This window comes from Scomber japonicus, chromosome 12 (genome assembly GCF_027409825.1).
Source record: "Scomber japonicus isolate fScoJap1 chromosome 12, fScoJap1.pri, whole genome shotgun sequence".
NCBI classification, from domain to species: domain Eukaryota; kingdom Metazoa; phylum Chordata; class Actinopteri; order Scombriformes; family Scombridae; genus Scomber; species Scomber japonicus.
The window spans coordinates 7379200-7394127 of NC_070589.1; the positions used below are offsets into that span (position 1 = coordinate 7379200).

At 39.3% G+C, this 14928-nt stretch overlaps 2 protein-coding genes across 2 annotated transcripts in view; one reads left to right on the forward strand and one right to left on the reverse strand.

The window, feature by feature from the left end:
* klhl20 (kelch-like family member 20) overlaps positions 1-14928 on the forward strand; it is a 308817-nt gene that overhangs the window by 293685 nt on the left and 204 nt on the right. The window lies entirely within an intron of this gene.
* brinp2 (bone morphogenetic protein/retinoic acid inducible neural-specific 2) overlaps positions 803-14928 on the reverse strand; it is a 143510-nt gene continuing 129384 nt past the window's right edge. The window contains exons 6-8 of the mRNA XM_053329350.1: positions 9087-9309; positions 2623-2929; positions 803-1624 (exon numbers count right to left, since the gene is read on the reverse strand). Coding sequence (XP_053185325.1) covers positions 803-1624; positions 2623-2929; positions 9087-9309 — 1352 coding nt within the window. The remainder of the gene's footprint in view (positions 1625-2622; positions 2930-9086; positions 9310-14928) is intronic.

The following is a 14928-nucleotide window of genomic DNA, read 5'->3' on the forward strand; positions in this document are numbered from 1 at the left end:
TATAGACACACCACCAAGGACAGAACATCACTAACAGGCTTCTCACTCAGATGTTAAGCATAGATACTTACACGTTTTCAAATGCCAGATAAAATGGAAGGCAGGGATTAAAAAGAAATATTCAAAGACAGTAACAGGGTCCAGGATTATCAAATTTTAAACTGTTAAGCATAACATAACAACTCATTCAGCACATATATAATATTATCCAATTTTCCATTCCCCAGAGAATGTTCTGTAGCCAAAGAAAATAGGGTTAGAAAAGGGGGAATCCTCTTCCATTAACTAATATTTGAAGACCCCTCAAGAGCTCCGCTTTACATATCAAAATCGCCTTTATCTTTGCAAGGCAGAGGTCTTAGGTATTCGTTGTGACATCGGCTTTCTGAGGTTCAAAATCACAAAGACTGTCGGTGTAGGAGAGTCTCTTCATTAGCTTCATCCAGTTGTACAGTTCGCCAAAAGCAGGTCCGTAATAACAAAAGTAAACCTCCAGACAAAAGTACAATAGAGTCACTGAAAGAGAGTCCCAGAATCTACTGTTCTCCCATGAGTCTACAGCATGACCAAAGGGCTCTGCTAGCAACAATCAGCTGCTCATAATACAAATGTGACACTGGAAAACCACACAAGAGTGACCATAAGACAACCAGCAGTCAGGTTTCGGAGTTGAATGCTAGCTTAATCCAGACAATTTAGGTCCAAGACACCAACTGATTAGGACCCGCTCGGTGAGTCTGAGGTTGTGTCCCTGAAGCAGCTTTTTGTGTTGTGGTATCACTCCTGAACTAGACTAAGCTAGCTAGCTGCACAGCTGGGCCAGCTCAGGTTCAGGAGAAGCATTGGGGAGCTTGGAGTTGAAGGTCTCTAGAGAGTCCTTGATGCGTGCCACCTCGGCAGCTGAGAGCTTGAGTCGGTGGCGCAGCAGACAAGAAAACAGGTCCAGTGGCTGAGGCGCTGGTGGAGACAGCCTGTTAATGCGATCCCTCATCTCCAACAACATCAGAAAGGCAGCGTCCTGCGTACCCTGTGTGTAAGGGTAGTCCAGCTGGAGAATCAGATCCTTGATGCCCTCAGGGTCAAAGTGCATGCTGTATCCAAACACTTTGAGCGTGTTGATCTTCATGTACCCCAGGTTGGACGTCTGGTCATCCAGGTCCAATGGTTCATAGAAGAGTGTTTCATTGACTGTTGGGTCATCTGTGACAATGCGGCTTCTCAGGTAGATGTGCACTGTTTCAAAGAAGGACTTCCATGTGTTGCCAAGAGACAATGTCCAGTTGTAACACTGTGCCGTGACGACGGCGTCCAATCGAGTTCTCTCCCAGTCAGGGAAGTCAGGCTGGTTCACTGGCATGAACCAACTTTCTGAGTGACTTCCCCCAAAAGGATTCACATAAATGGCAGGCACGGGTTCCAGTGTTGAATTCTTAGTCGAGCATATCTGGAAAGAAATCCCCATCAGCATGTGGATGAGATTGGACTTATTTTTGTTACTTTTGAGTGTCAGCAGCATTCGCTTCCTCCAGGCAGGATTAAACCAACTTCCCAGACGGACGTCATTGCTGATGTAGATGGCGTGGACCTCTATTCTGCTGTCTAGTCGCTGAAGAAGGTACTTCACCTGAAGAGGGATTAAAAGACTGTGAGATCACTGACTGCCAATAATGAAAGAATCACATTTAAAAAAGAATAGTTATGACATATCTCGACTGTACAGCTGTTGACGGTTGAGTACACTTTATGCAGAAATTGCTCTTGGCAAATATATATGATGATTCACTGAAGCAGGTAGAATCTGCCTACACATAGCAGAGCTGGCAACTTGGTGCTGTCTTTGTTTTACTATAACATTTGTTTAATGCAAAGTGAAGGATTAAAATGAGTGTTAATGTGGATATTTTTGTATAGCAAAGGCTATAAATGTGCTACACATTTATTTTGAAATATATAGATTTTTCCTATTGACTTGTCAGCCAAACATGATTCTCATTACAGTACATGCAGTACATTACACTGGCTGCCATGAATTTAAAAGTTTTGTTATCACACTTATTTAGTAATTATCTGTACTTGTTATAATGTAAGTTCTGTCCATTAAAAGTTTTGTTTTTGGTCAACAAATTGTAAATGTGGGATTTAAAATGTTGGTATTTATCATGGTAGTGTTAAAAACAATAACCATCAGTAGACCACCATCAGTTGAAAGTTGCAATAAACTCGAATGTTTATATTTTGACTTTAATGGTCCTAAAAGCCTATTTTCTAAATCAGCTTCTTACTCTCAGTGATCGTGTCTACATTAACATAAAAGCTTCTGCAAAACTCAGCTATTCTCACAGGCTTGAAGTAGGGGGTCTCAGTTGTGTTCCTGCACCAAACCATTTTCATCAATCAATTCGGTAATATTTGGACTTGAATCTGATAATAGCCATATTACCATATTTCATTTTTGTTTCAGTCAGATACCATAGAATTTTTGCAGCAATGTTTTTATGGTGTATTTTGCTGTACTGTCTTTGTTATTGTTGGAAAGTTGGATCTTTGTCATTATCTTGAGTGTTAATCACAGGTATTATGAGGTTTGAGAACAATTGGAATACATATATGATGTCTCCAAACCTCAGCATCAGGCATGTCCAGGTCTAAGTTCAGGTAGTGGTCCAGGGATGCAGCGATGCTTGGTCGACAGAGACCGAGATGCAGTAGGTTCCCATGGTGACAGGTTCCGCAGCGGGTTGCATTATCACTGGCACAGGAGGCGCAGGATGTGGAGGAGGTGCCCACAATGCAAGGAATGACTCCCTGGCAGGTGGGCTGCTCTGCGGGGCAGCTACAGCTCCTCACCTCCTCAGAGAAACAACCCAGCACGCCATGCTCGTTGCAGTAGAGTAGCGACTGGGCCTTGTTCAACCAAAACCCAACAGTCCTGCAGAGTAGAAAGAGAATTTTTCAGTTGTCGAGATAGTACAGCATATTTGAGTAATACAACACATCAAAACTCCCCTTTCTGGTTGAGTATTTCAAGATTCCGAGTTTCACCTCTGACCACCCTCAGCCTCACTGATGGATGTGGTTGTGTGTGGTCAGAAGGGTTAGAGTTAGGGTTAGAATTAGCTGCACCTGTAACCACAGCTAATAGTGATGCTACTACATCTGTACGTCACTGCAGCAAGGTGAGAAGTTAAATCACTGTAGATTTTCAGGGGATGACAACTCTCCTCAGTCACCTTCATCACTTTAACTGTTAGGGAACAGTCATAATATTAGGACAAAAGATACATAACCCTTTAATAAAAATAGATTAAGATGCAAGAGAAAGAAGCATAATGTCTTAAAAATGTAATTATACAAGACAGCAAAACTATGTATGCATAGATTGGGTTGGCTAGGTGTTGACAATCCGTAATGTACATGTACTATTTTTTACTTGCAGGAGACTGCAGTGTCCTTTTCCTGTAAGCTCTCCTTTATGTCTCCAGTCTGCCACCTCCACATCCTTTCTTGCACCGAGGGGAAGTGTGGGATGTGTGAGACTGTCAATCAAATGGCAAATTGAAGTGAGTGCTCCTATTTATTTATATTAAGTTAAAACAAACTGTCCAACTGTTCAAATTCAGCGTCTCAGTAAGCATATATACTTGTAAGCAAAGCAAAATTACAAACTAGAGTTACGGAACATCACACCAGAAGGTGGCCAGTTCAGTCTTCTGTTCTCCTCTGTCAATTATGCAGCTTGTGCCAGGATAGTGTTCTTTGAAACATTGGGGCAATGTTTCAACTGTTGTCTCCTTTGGCAGTCATAGGATGTAGCTCCTCATTTGTTTCTCCATTACGTCAATCCAGTACACTAATATTCTGCTGGCACCGCTTTGACAAACACTGAACCTCTCTGTAAGGTATTCCTGGAGCAAGTTGAGCTTGAGCTTTATCACAGTCATCAGAAGCTGATCAATAGGGTCGAGCTGAAAGCTGCCACTGTACAAAGGCAAAAGGTTCTGGGCCGACAAGTGAAAGGTGGAATGAGGTAAGCCAGTATGGAGATGATAGTGTATCTGTGTGCAGCAGAGCTTTAAAGGGTTCCTTGCAACACTTGTGCAACTTTTATCCCACTGGGTCTGCACATCTTTTAACTTGGGTTCCTCAACTTCCACGTTTTTAGGTTTTGATGTGACTGGCCGTATAACATACAGTATGAGATGAAGTTGTATTATTGATCATTTGCTCATTGGTTTTGTATATTAGTCAGAACTCAAAGTTACAGGGTTGGGAAGATTATTTTGGAAATGTAATAGATTACAGATTACTAGTTACTCTGTTTAAAATGTAATAAGTAATGTAACTATTTCAATGACTTCATCAAAGTCATGTAACTTATTACATTTGATTACCTTTTATAATTTTTCTAACTTTCCAATGAATGTTTTCAGCTGTTAGTGTAAGTGTTCCCATTAAGCACCAACATCTAAGTTCAGCTGTTACTAATTTAATGACACAGTTCTTCTCAGTAACTGTAACAGATTACACTTACATTTATTTTCTGTTCTCTAACATTTTACATTCCCTATGCTCTGTCCATTCTTTAAACCACCCTTCACATTGAAGAGTTGAGCAAATCTTTTATTTTGAAATATTCTCAGAGGCTGTTTAAAAGTAGTTTAAGATGGTGTTCAGTGACTCTTTATGCAGCATCTTGATTAAGAGTGTTAAACGGTGATTTTTGAGATTAACCTACTGTTTACTCAATGTGCATCCCATTTCCAATAAGCCAAAATCTAATTCATAGTTTGTTCTCTAATATTTATAAATGGGATTATTTATCAATGGCAAATTGACTTTCCTTTTTTTGTGTTGAGGGGTGGGTGTTTGGTTTTGACTGCAGTCGAGATGAAAATGCAGACATACATAAATTACCATCCACTTTGGTGCAGTAACAGTAAAGTTCAGACTGAAAATTGGCTCTGCATAGATTCTATCCCCCAGGCTAAGTTCAGGAAATCACACACAGCATTGCCCAAATGCTCCAGCAATTGCTTCCCCTTAGGCCTGTGTAAATAGACAAAAATGAATGATGATAAAACAAGTGAATTTGTGCAGGAGAAAATAAGGAGCTTTTGCAGCTGAGCAGCCCTTGATAGCTTGCTGTTGCTGGTATGAACTGGGTTAAGACGGTGAGTGACAGGGCTGGGACAGGAAAGACAGAGAGAGAGACAGAGAGAGAGGGAGCCAGGAGAGACAAAGGTGACTGAAGGAGAGAAATAAAGACAGAGTGGAAGGAAGGGGAGATGGAGTGATGTGTGGAGGAAAAGGACTGTCAGGGAAATTAAAGTTCTCTGTAAACAAGTGCCGAGCTGTCAGTGCAGGAGAGGACTTGATTACAGCATGCCACAATACCACGTACCTTCCCCCTGCAAAGGCCCCCGACAACGGGTAACTACACCTTTCATCTCTCTCACACTTTCTTTCTAAGTCTCCATCTCCTCGTCACATCTCTCTTTCCAGCTTCCACAATCTTTTTTACAAACCCTCCGTCTTTATTTCTACTGCATTTGCTCACTCTGGCTGTTTCTTACTCTGCTTTCTTGCCTCTCCTGACACCTGGCCTGTCTTCATTTTCCCCTTCGACACGGCAACGAAACAAACTGCCATGTAATGACAGCTGAGTGGAGCTTGCGAGCTGAGCAATTTCACTCAGAAATCAACCACAGGTGTAGAATTTGCTCAGTGAAAGTGAGTCAGTTTGTCTGGTGATTTATTAGTAGATGGTAGTTTCACCATCAGTGGTGCTCTGTTTGTTGCAGTGAGTGCTCCTCAGTAGATATGTTTCCAAACACCTGTTTTAATGAGGATTTCATTGTCTATTGGTGTTAAAGTTGTAATCCTTAAAGTATCAGTCCTGGTGGATTTGGTGTCACCCATGGTTACCATGGTGTGAGAGTGCAGGTGCCAGATTCCACTGTCAGCAAACACTTCTTGAGCAGCTACCAAGTTAGAAATACAACAAAGGGAGCAGCAGCAACTGATGTACCTGATCACAGCACAGCCAAACAAACGTGTGTTGTTTTAACATTAGTCAGTCAATAATCAACCAATCAGGCAAATAGTGAAGTTTGTCCTTGACCTTGCTGAGGAGTTGGAGTTGTTCTGTAACTCCCTGTGACATGATTTAAAACTGATTGGCTGTCAAAAAAATGCACAAAATGATATGTCTTGTAGAAGGGTGAGTGACAAATAAGGTTTGGCAAGGTGAGCAATTCAAACATTTCTTAAAATAGTTTAAAAGCAGCATCAGGTTTGTTGAAATGTACATTTAGTATTTTTGTTGGTTTTATATAATTTGAAATGACATTTGCATCATTTTAACCAAAAGTAAGACTGAATGCTGCTGAAAATGTCAAATGGTGTAACCACAAAAGAATGATAAATATTAAATATTTTATCCACCTAGATGGTATTTAAGTGGACTTATACTAATAATTACTTAATTAAAAAAATGTAAATGTTTCCTGATCTCCATGATTCTCCAGATGAAATGTAATATTTAGAACAATAGTATTCCATTAGCTTTATTTAATATAAAAGTTATAATGTAAGATCATGCCAAACTAGTTGATATGGTGTTTTATTGAGAATTTACTGTTTTTAAGCAAATCTTATTATGTGGTACAAAGTTTTTATGGTTACACCACTTAGACATTTTTGCTATAATCCTCTATTCTCTCTAAATGGATTAAAAGCAGAAATTTGATGCTGGGTCCACAAAAAAGGAATGTGTGCAAGTTATTCATACATTTATTTTCACATTTTAACCCTTTAAATTTGACTAAACCACATGGACATAAAAAAATGTCATTGATCCTGATGCATTTCTTTTAATGAGCACAAAATGTGCTGACAAAATACATTACTTTTATGATGGCTTCTTCACAATAAAAGCCACACTGTCTCCTTTAAATCTGCAGTAACTCAACACAGCTCTGGCAAGGTGTAAAGTGGGCAAACAGTAAATAGCAACATTCATATCAAAGAGATAATTACATGCACACCTCATTTTTCTGTGAATCTGTCAAGTGTGTGAAGGCAATTTGAATCTGAAATTGCCACCAACAATGACAACTGCTACATAAAGGTAATTACTGAATGAAAATACTTTGAATGGTTTTTGTAGCTGACATAAAAACAATCTAAACAATTCCCTCAAATTAACTATGAACAACAAAAGCAATGCCATATTTTGGTTGGGAATGAAAAGTGTCTGAAACCGCTGGTAGTCTACAATGAACTGCACTTAGCACTCTTTCAGCACCATGGACAGCTCATGTTAGGCCTGAAGAGCAACAGAGGGAGAGCAAGTGGGAGAGGAAAGTTACAGTTGTAAGTGGGTCAACACCTAAACAAATAGAGTGAAAGTAGTCATCAACTTATTATCATTATCAACTTTATTTATGCTAAAAATGTGTTAAAAGAGTTAAAAGACTTGTAAAAGATCATTGATTCAATTGGGGTAACCCTGGCTGTATCTTATCTTATCTGTCTAGAACTTCACCCTCATGTGCTTCAACGCTGAGAACGCTCTAATAAGTTTATCTTCGTCCAGCGATCCAGTTACTTCATGCTCAATTGAAATTTGAGCAAGAGCTGAAAGACGCCTCTGGAGCGTGGTTGACCTCAGATGTGTTTTGATGAGCTTCAAATGTAAGAAACCTCTCCAGTCGCTACAGTCACAGGCACTGTCAACATGAGTTATGCTGAGGTTGGAAGACCGACTAAATTGTTGCTTTAAATGTATCTAAGAATCTGCAGGCCAGTGGTTTCTTTCACAGGCAGCACTGACTGCAGCTGACACCTCACGCACAAGGTCCTCAGCATCAATATCGCCAAAGAAATGACTCGCCTACTGTTTGGCTGTGAATGTTACTAACTGGTTCTAACTGCAATTAAAGCTGACTCTTACTTTTGGTTTCCAGTGTGTCATTTTTGAATGACATACCACAGCTGGCCACAATATATGTTTGTTTTTTAAGTGGGTGAATCATTCAATTACTGCATGTCAGTCAGGGGCCCTTTGGGGTGGTGTGGTCCATTTCAATTGAAACAGGTGAAACAAAGGTAAGGGCAAAAATGTACATATTACTACCCTCTGTCATTAAAGGGGCTGATTGGATGACCACCACTTTAGATTACATAATCTATGGAGCGCCAGTATTTCTGACACATGATGACTTTTCATTTCTGCCCACCTCTGTCATTATGAATCAGAAATACTGGTAGTCATGATTATGTCACATTTGAATATATCTGTATATGTTGACTAACCTAGGTTAGTTACAGCTTGCCCCTGTAGTCAAATGATAGTGTTTCTTTGCCCTTATATCCCCTCCATTTACAGTACACTGTTACCATCATGGATAGAGCCAATGATCAGAACTCCAAAAATTAAAGTTACATTTCAAAGGAAACATAACCTGTCACTGCTCCAATGGACATGCAAAATGCATCACTTCCTGATTGCCACTGGTAGATTTGTAAGAAAAATCTTATACTAGAAACTTTTTCTGCAAAACATGTAAAAGCTCTCAGTAACTGTAGGATTCATTTTAGAAGCGGTTGTCATTGAGCCATATTTATGGGATACAAATGATCCACCCAAGTGTATGCAAGGTACAACTATCCACCTACTGTTGCTGCTACTTTCCCTTAATGCCCAACAGTATTACACACTAATACATATTTACTACTATACAATCTGTTGATAGTAGAGACAGCCCAAAGCTGAAACAACTGATATGCCAGCAATCTACAAATACATGTTTTGGATCAGAATGTACTAAAATGGAATTGTGTACCCCACTGGCAAGGTTCCCACCCTCCCATATGTACTTTTGGGTGGGTTGTTAAATTCAAAACTGAACTCCTTCCAGATATATAGCGCTGGATTTTCCCAATGTGTCCCATTTAAGGCAGGTTGGTAGAGAGCCTACAGCTGTAATGAATGAGCACAAACCTGCCAGCCAAAACTCCCTGTAATGACAAATTACGCCTTCTTCATTGTGTTTGTTCTGTGTCAGCGTATCACAGTGGGCTACCTTTCTCGGGGCAGACTGATGTGAGGTTGCTTGGGGCAGCGTTTGCTCAGGGTGAACAATTTCCTGATGATCTTTTGGGCTTTTCCCAGGACCAGGGCAGTACTGGACTCCAGCTGGGCGTAGCGCTTCTGGAGGGACAAGTCAGTCGACCAGAACTTGGCAATCATGGACACATTCAAGAACCGGTCAGTGGGCAAGCGCTTCAGGAAGGCTTTGAATTCATCTGCAGGGAGTACAACAGAGACAGGGAGGAGGATAGAGGTGGAGAAATGTAAGGGGGAGAAAGAGAAAATAGAACAAAATTAGCTGCATGCCAAAGTAATTTATACATTAACAATACCTTTTTTGAGCTCGATGAACCTATTCACCACAGTCTATTTCACCCGTAGTGGCATGCATTGATGATGACTGAAGAGCCAGGGGAGTTTTGTGTGTCATTAGAATCCAAAAAAGGCTTTTATGTTCTATTGAATTGCCATTACAAAGCAAACACTCGTGCTTCAGTCTGCAGTTATATTAATTCATCTCACAATACATGCTCATAGTAGTCACAATAGCATCATTTGCAACATTTTCATTTAGAAACACACTTATCTAGCAACTCACAACATGGTAATTTCATTTATGACACAATTTTCTCTTTAAAAGCACAAAGAAGTTAGGTGACAATCCATAATCATAGTCTAATAAAAGCATGTAGTAAAGTCAGTCAGAGACCCTTCTGATCTCTGTGTTCTGCTTTAACTGCATGTGTACATGAAGGAGTGGTTCATTTATGAGCAGTCACCATTACTTTGTCCATCAGAAAACATTGACAAATATATTCTGAATTGAAGGAGTGTTGTGGCTCTAGGGAAGGCTGCTGGTATTTCAGTTGGCCTTCAACTTTGGTCAAACTAAGGGTTTTTGATTCCTGACTTTTTCCACTGTCAACAATGTCTAGACCAGTGGTTTTCAAATATTTTAGATCAGAGCACACATTTCAATTGACCAGAATTTCAAAGGACATCTTTTGTCATGGCACTCCAAGCCACCCAACTCTCTGTATGTACACTGACGCTTATTAGTTAAACACTTTCATACATATGATACGATACAATACGATACAACACAATATGACATAATACAACCAAATACGATCTGAAATGATACGATATGAAATGATACAATACGATGCATTACACCACGATGCGATATGGGATGATACAATGCGATAGGATACGATACAAAATGATATATTACAATACATTAAGATACGATACGGGACGATATGATGCGATGTGATACGATAGGATACAATACGATACATTACAATACGATGCGATGCAATATGGGATGATACGATAGGATACAATATAAAATGATACGTTAGGATACATTAAGATACGATACGGGACGATATGATATGATATGATACAATATGATACATTACAATACAACACGATGCAATGTGATATGGGATGATACGATAGGATAGGATACAATACGATAGGATACGATACGATTAGGTACGATGCGGTACAGTACAGTACGATACAATATACATTTTAGTAAGCTTGAATATGAAGTTAAATAATATTGGCTCATTCTCATCAGTTAAAATAAAAGCCAACAGGTATTGTACCGATTTTAATAAATGCAGTAAAATAAACTGTAAAATGTATTTCTTTCATTTTCTTCAATTAAAATGAACTTATGTCTAATGCATGTTTGTAGACCTACAAGGAAAAACAAATAAACAACATTTGAATGGGACATGTGAGAGAACAACCTGCAGGTCTTTCATGTTTACCAGTGTTGAGAGAGCCACATCACACTGTTATGTATTTGGGAACGTGTAACACCACAGTAAATATACACTGATGGATATCCTTCTTCCACAAGCAGCCAAAACCTGTCCGTTAAGCTGAGTAGTGTTATTGGTGGGCTCAGATTCAGTCATCTCTGTGTTGAGAGCTGAGATGTTTCAGCATTTCTTTGAGCTGTTTACCGTCTCAAATCTTTCCATCATGGCTCTGACGCTCACTTTTTTTTCTGACAGCTGATCTCCTGCAAAACCCTCCGAGCCAGAGATGTTATTATGACAACTGGCAACGGTGAGTTGTCTAGTCAGCTGTCACTATTTGTTTTTTAAATTTCATGCTTATTTATTCTATTTTCTTCATGGTTAAAAAAACCTAATATAAAACATAGTTAATGTAAATGTAGCTGATTTTTAATGTGATGGAACAAACACTATAGATACTAGGGAACCAATGGTCTAGCCTGATTGGCACAAATTTTGCTCAGATGTTCAGGGTCCTCAGAAGATGAATCCATCTATCTATATTGGGGTAGTATGGGGTAACATTAAGTGATGTGACAGTAGAAAGACACAGAGAGTGTGTGTGTGACAAAGACTAGTAGTACACTGAATAAAAACTACAACTCCTCAGGAACCAAGCCAAGTTCTCCTGTCTTGCTTGTCAGCTGCTGATTAAAGTGAAGGGAGTTCGCCACAATCGGTTAACCACTGACCAGGTCATTTAAGGTGGATTGACTTTAGGCGGACCAGATATTCTCATTGTCGTGACAATCTCAGCTGCTCCTAAACAGAGTGTAGAGAAATGTATGGCTGCTGGCTCTCTCTCCAATTCATCTCCCATTTTTGGGCTGGTGGTGGCTGGTATAGAAACATATATCTGCCTGGTGTATTCATCACATTTGCGCATGACACTCTACTGTTCCGATGTACACAGTATAATATATTATACAGGTTATATATATAATATATCACATCCAATGGAAACAGCTGATCTGAAGTCTTCAGTTGTAATGATTTCAGTCAGAATGAGAGAAAGTGTGAGTGTGACTTCAGCTCTAAGACTCAAAGATTATTCTGCTTAAAATGTTTCTTTAATAACCATAATCAGGTGATCCTTATCCAAAATGCTTTATGTTTAAAAAATGAATCTTGATATTGGTTTTCCCCAATCCAATACTACCTGGGCTTAAGTGCATAATAAAGTCCATTATTTTCATAGGCCTCATTAACATTGTGTAAGCTTTCACCACATGTGGAAACTCAGTTGAATTCAATGAGAAAATGAGCCTTTACTTGCCTGAGCTAAGTTTTCCCTGTTGGGGGGACCAGACACTTTGAGGTCTACTACCCCAAAACGATGAGAGAAAATTTAAATGATGCTATCAAATCAACTACTTCCCATTTCAGAAGTGTGTGTGTGTGTGTGTGTGTGTGTGTGTGTGCAGGATCTCCAACGTGAAACACTACTGGGTATCATTGGAGTAAATTACACTGAGAATAAGCGTCACCACAGAGGACACACAGCTCGTACCTCTGTGCTGGGTTTGCCAAGAGTATTCTGGTGTTAACATAATTTTCATTCCATTATGAACCAGTGGACAAATATTATACTAGTGTGAATCCTCAGGGAAACATGAACTAAATTATTTCCTCTTCTCCCAAAGCCATCTGAGTGAGACCATCTCGGATTGTTCTGGGTCTACTGGAGAATCATATTCCCGTGTGTTGTTGTTGGCAGGGAGACAGAGAGGAAATCAGCAGCCAAAGCTGACCTGAGCTGAGCCCAACTGACGAGACTCAAGCCTATTACAGTGCTCAGTGATCCCAGATGACACAACGGTGTGTCTCTCTCTGTGTACGTCTGTGCCTCTTTCCATCGGTGTGATCTTTCTCTCCTGGACTTTTTACGTCTCTGCATCTCACCACTTGTTCGTTTTCTTCATCTCTCATTATACATCCTCACCACCTCCCTTGTTTCTTTCTGTAGTCACTCTTTCTTTCCCTCCACATCGACATGAGGCTAAATTAGGAGTGCAACATTAACTTTTGGCATTACAGCATTTGGTGGGTACATTCATCGGCTGGTCTGTTTTTAGTGCTTGTTTAATTTCACCCCCACTGAGCTTCAGCAAACTATAATCGCTGCACTGAGCCGAGTGTGCACGGGTCTTTGTATGAAGGACAAAATAGACTTGAGTGCACAGGATACAAATGTAGTCATTTTGCAGGTCAAACATTCCGACGGGTGCCACGGCTGCTGGCACAAGACGTATCTCTTTTCTGCTGTTTTTCATTGACCAAATAGGCCATAAATGAAGAATTCTAGAAATGTTAAGTAACCTACCAAAGCTAGTTAACTATAAAGCACAGTAAAATCCCACCTGAAGCGATAGTGTGCAAATGAGAAGCTGTAAAAGTTAATGCTGTTGCTAATGCTGGATGATAAATAAAGGTATTTAACAGGCTTGTGTTTATATTTCTCAGTTCTACAAAAATAACAGTGTGATTTAGAAAATGAGTCAAAGAAATTGCATTTAAATGATGCAATTTAACATAATTAAGATTCACTTTCTAACACTTAATTACTATATACAGTGTATATACAGTAGCTTGGCAGCGACATTGAAATAGATGCACATACTGTAATCTGAAACATATTGTAAGATGTTAAAGGATGTAAAACTACTAATATATCTCCACACATGCATTTGCAATCAACTGACATTGTCGAGTTTGCTGAGAGTTGAAGGAATGCCATTAAACCCCCGTAGTGTAACACATCTGTCATATCTGATACTAATCCCAGTAACAGATGTGATCCACAATAAATGCTGTAGCAATTTTTTGTCATAATCAAAACAAAGCAAAAAAAACAAAACAGAAAATGGTTACTTGATTATCTGTTAAAAATAAACTTTCAACTTCAAAGGTTTTATTTTAGAGATCATTTTAGACCACAGGTTCAAATCCTAGTGGGAGTTTCTGGTGTTAGAGCACTTTCAAGCCAGTGACTCTATCTTACAGCAAATCTGTTACAACCACAGCTACATAGAGCAACAATCACAGCTCAAGTCAAAGCTGCTTTTTAGCCATAGAACTACAGCACAATCAGGTCAAGTCTAGTTTTTTATATGGCCAAAATAACTCAAAGCATTATTGTGTCTCAGGGTCGCAATGAACTCCATAAAAACTCATACCAAGCCAGAAGGGCTCCACTGCTAAAACCACTAAAAGACACATCTGCTACATTGTGGTCATAGCAAGTGGCTGTTTCTGCATTCATATCTCAGTCCCGCTCCTGCATCCAGCACCTGCATGTGGCATTTTAGGTGAATCCTTGCATGGGAAAGGCAAAACCCTGATAGTAACAATGAAAACTACCATATAAAGATGTAACCACAGAATGCAAATACATAGAAGGTGTTGGTAAAGTATTCATATCAATCTCAAGTATTATGGATTTTATTCCAATGATTTAGTAAAGCTCAGCATCCTGTTCAGACAGCTGAATTTTATAAAAGAATTTATAGTTAAATCTATGTTGGATTCAAGTAGAAATAAATATAAATTTAAGTATATAAGTATGAATTTTTACTCTATTTGGTATGAATATGATGAAGTGAATCATTTAACCCCAACACACTGTTTTTTAAAGCTGCACTATTATATCAAATTCAATTCTTCTGAATGTGTTGCAGATGAATTTAAAGACAGTTTTTCGATACATATCTTTAGAAACTTTGGGATTTTTACTGGAATTTAAAGTAAAGTTTCATGCTTTGTAGCACCACATGTTGAGTGTGGGTGATGGGTCAGACTTTGGAATCATTTCAAAGGTTAATTGCAAACTTAACCACTAACCCATGGATTTGTCTGATATCTCTTACTTTCTTTTTCTTTTCTCTCCATCACTGATTAACTTGAAAAGTCGCATTTATCAACCTGTGCACTTCTCCTCTATTTCTGTTTTCAAATCCTCCACTCTTGCTCTTACAAGTCTGCCTTCCACATTCCGTAATCCTCTCTCTCCCTCCCTCT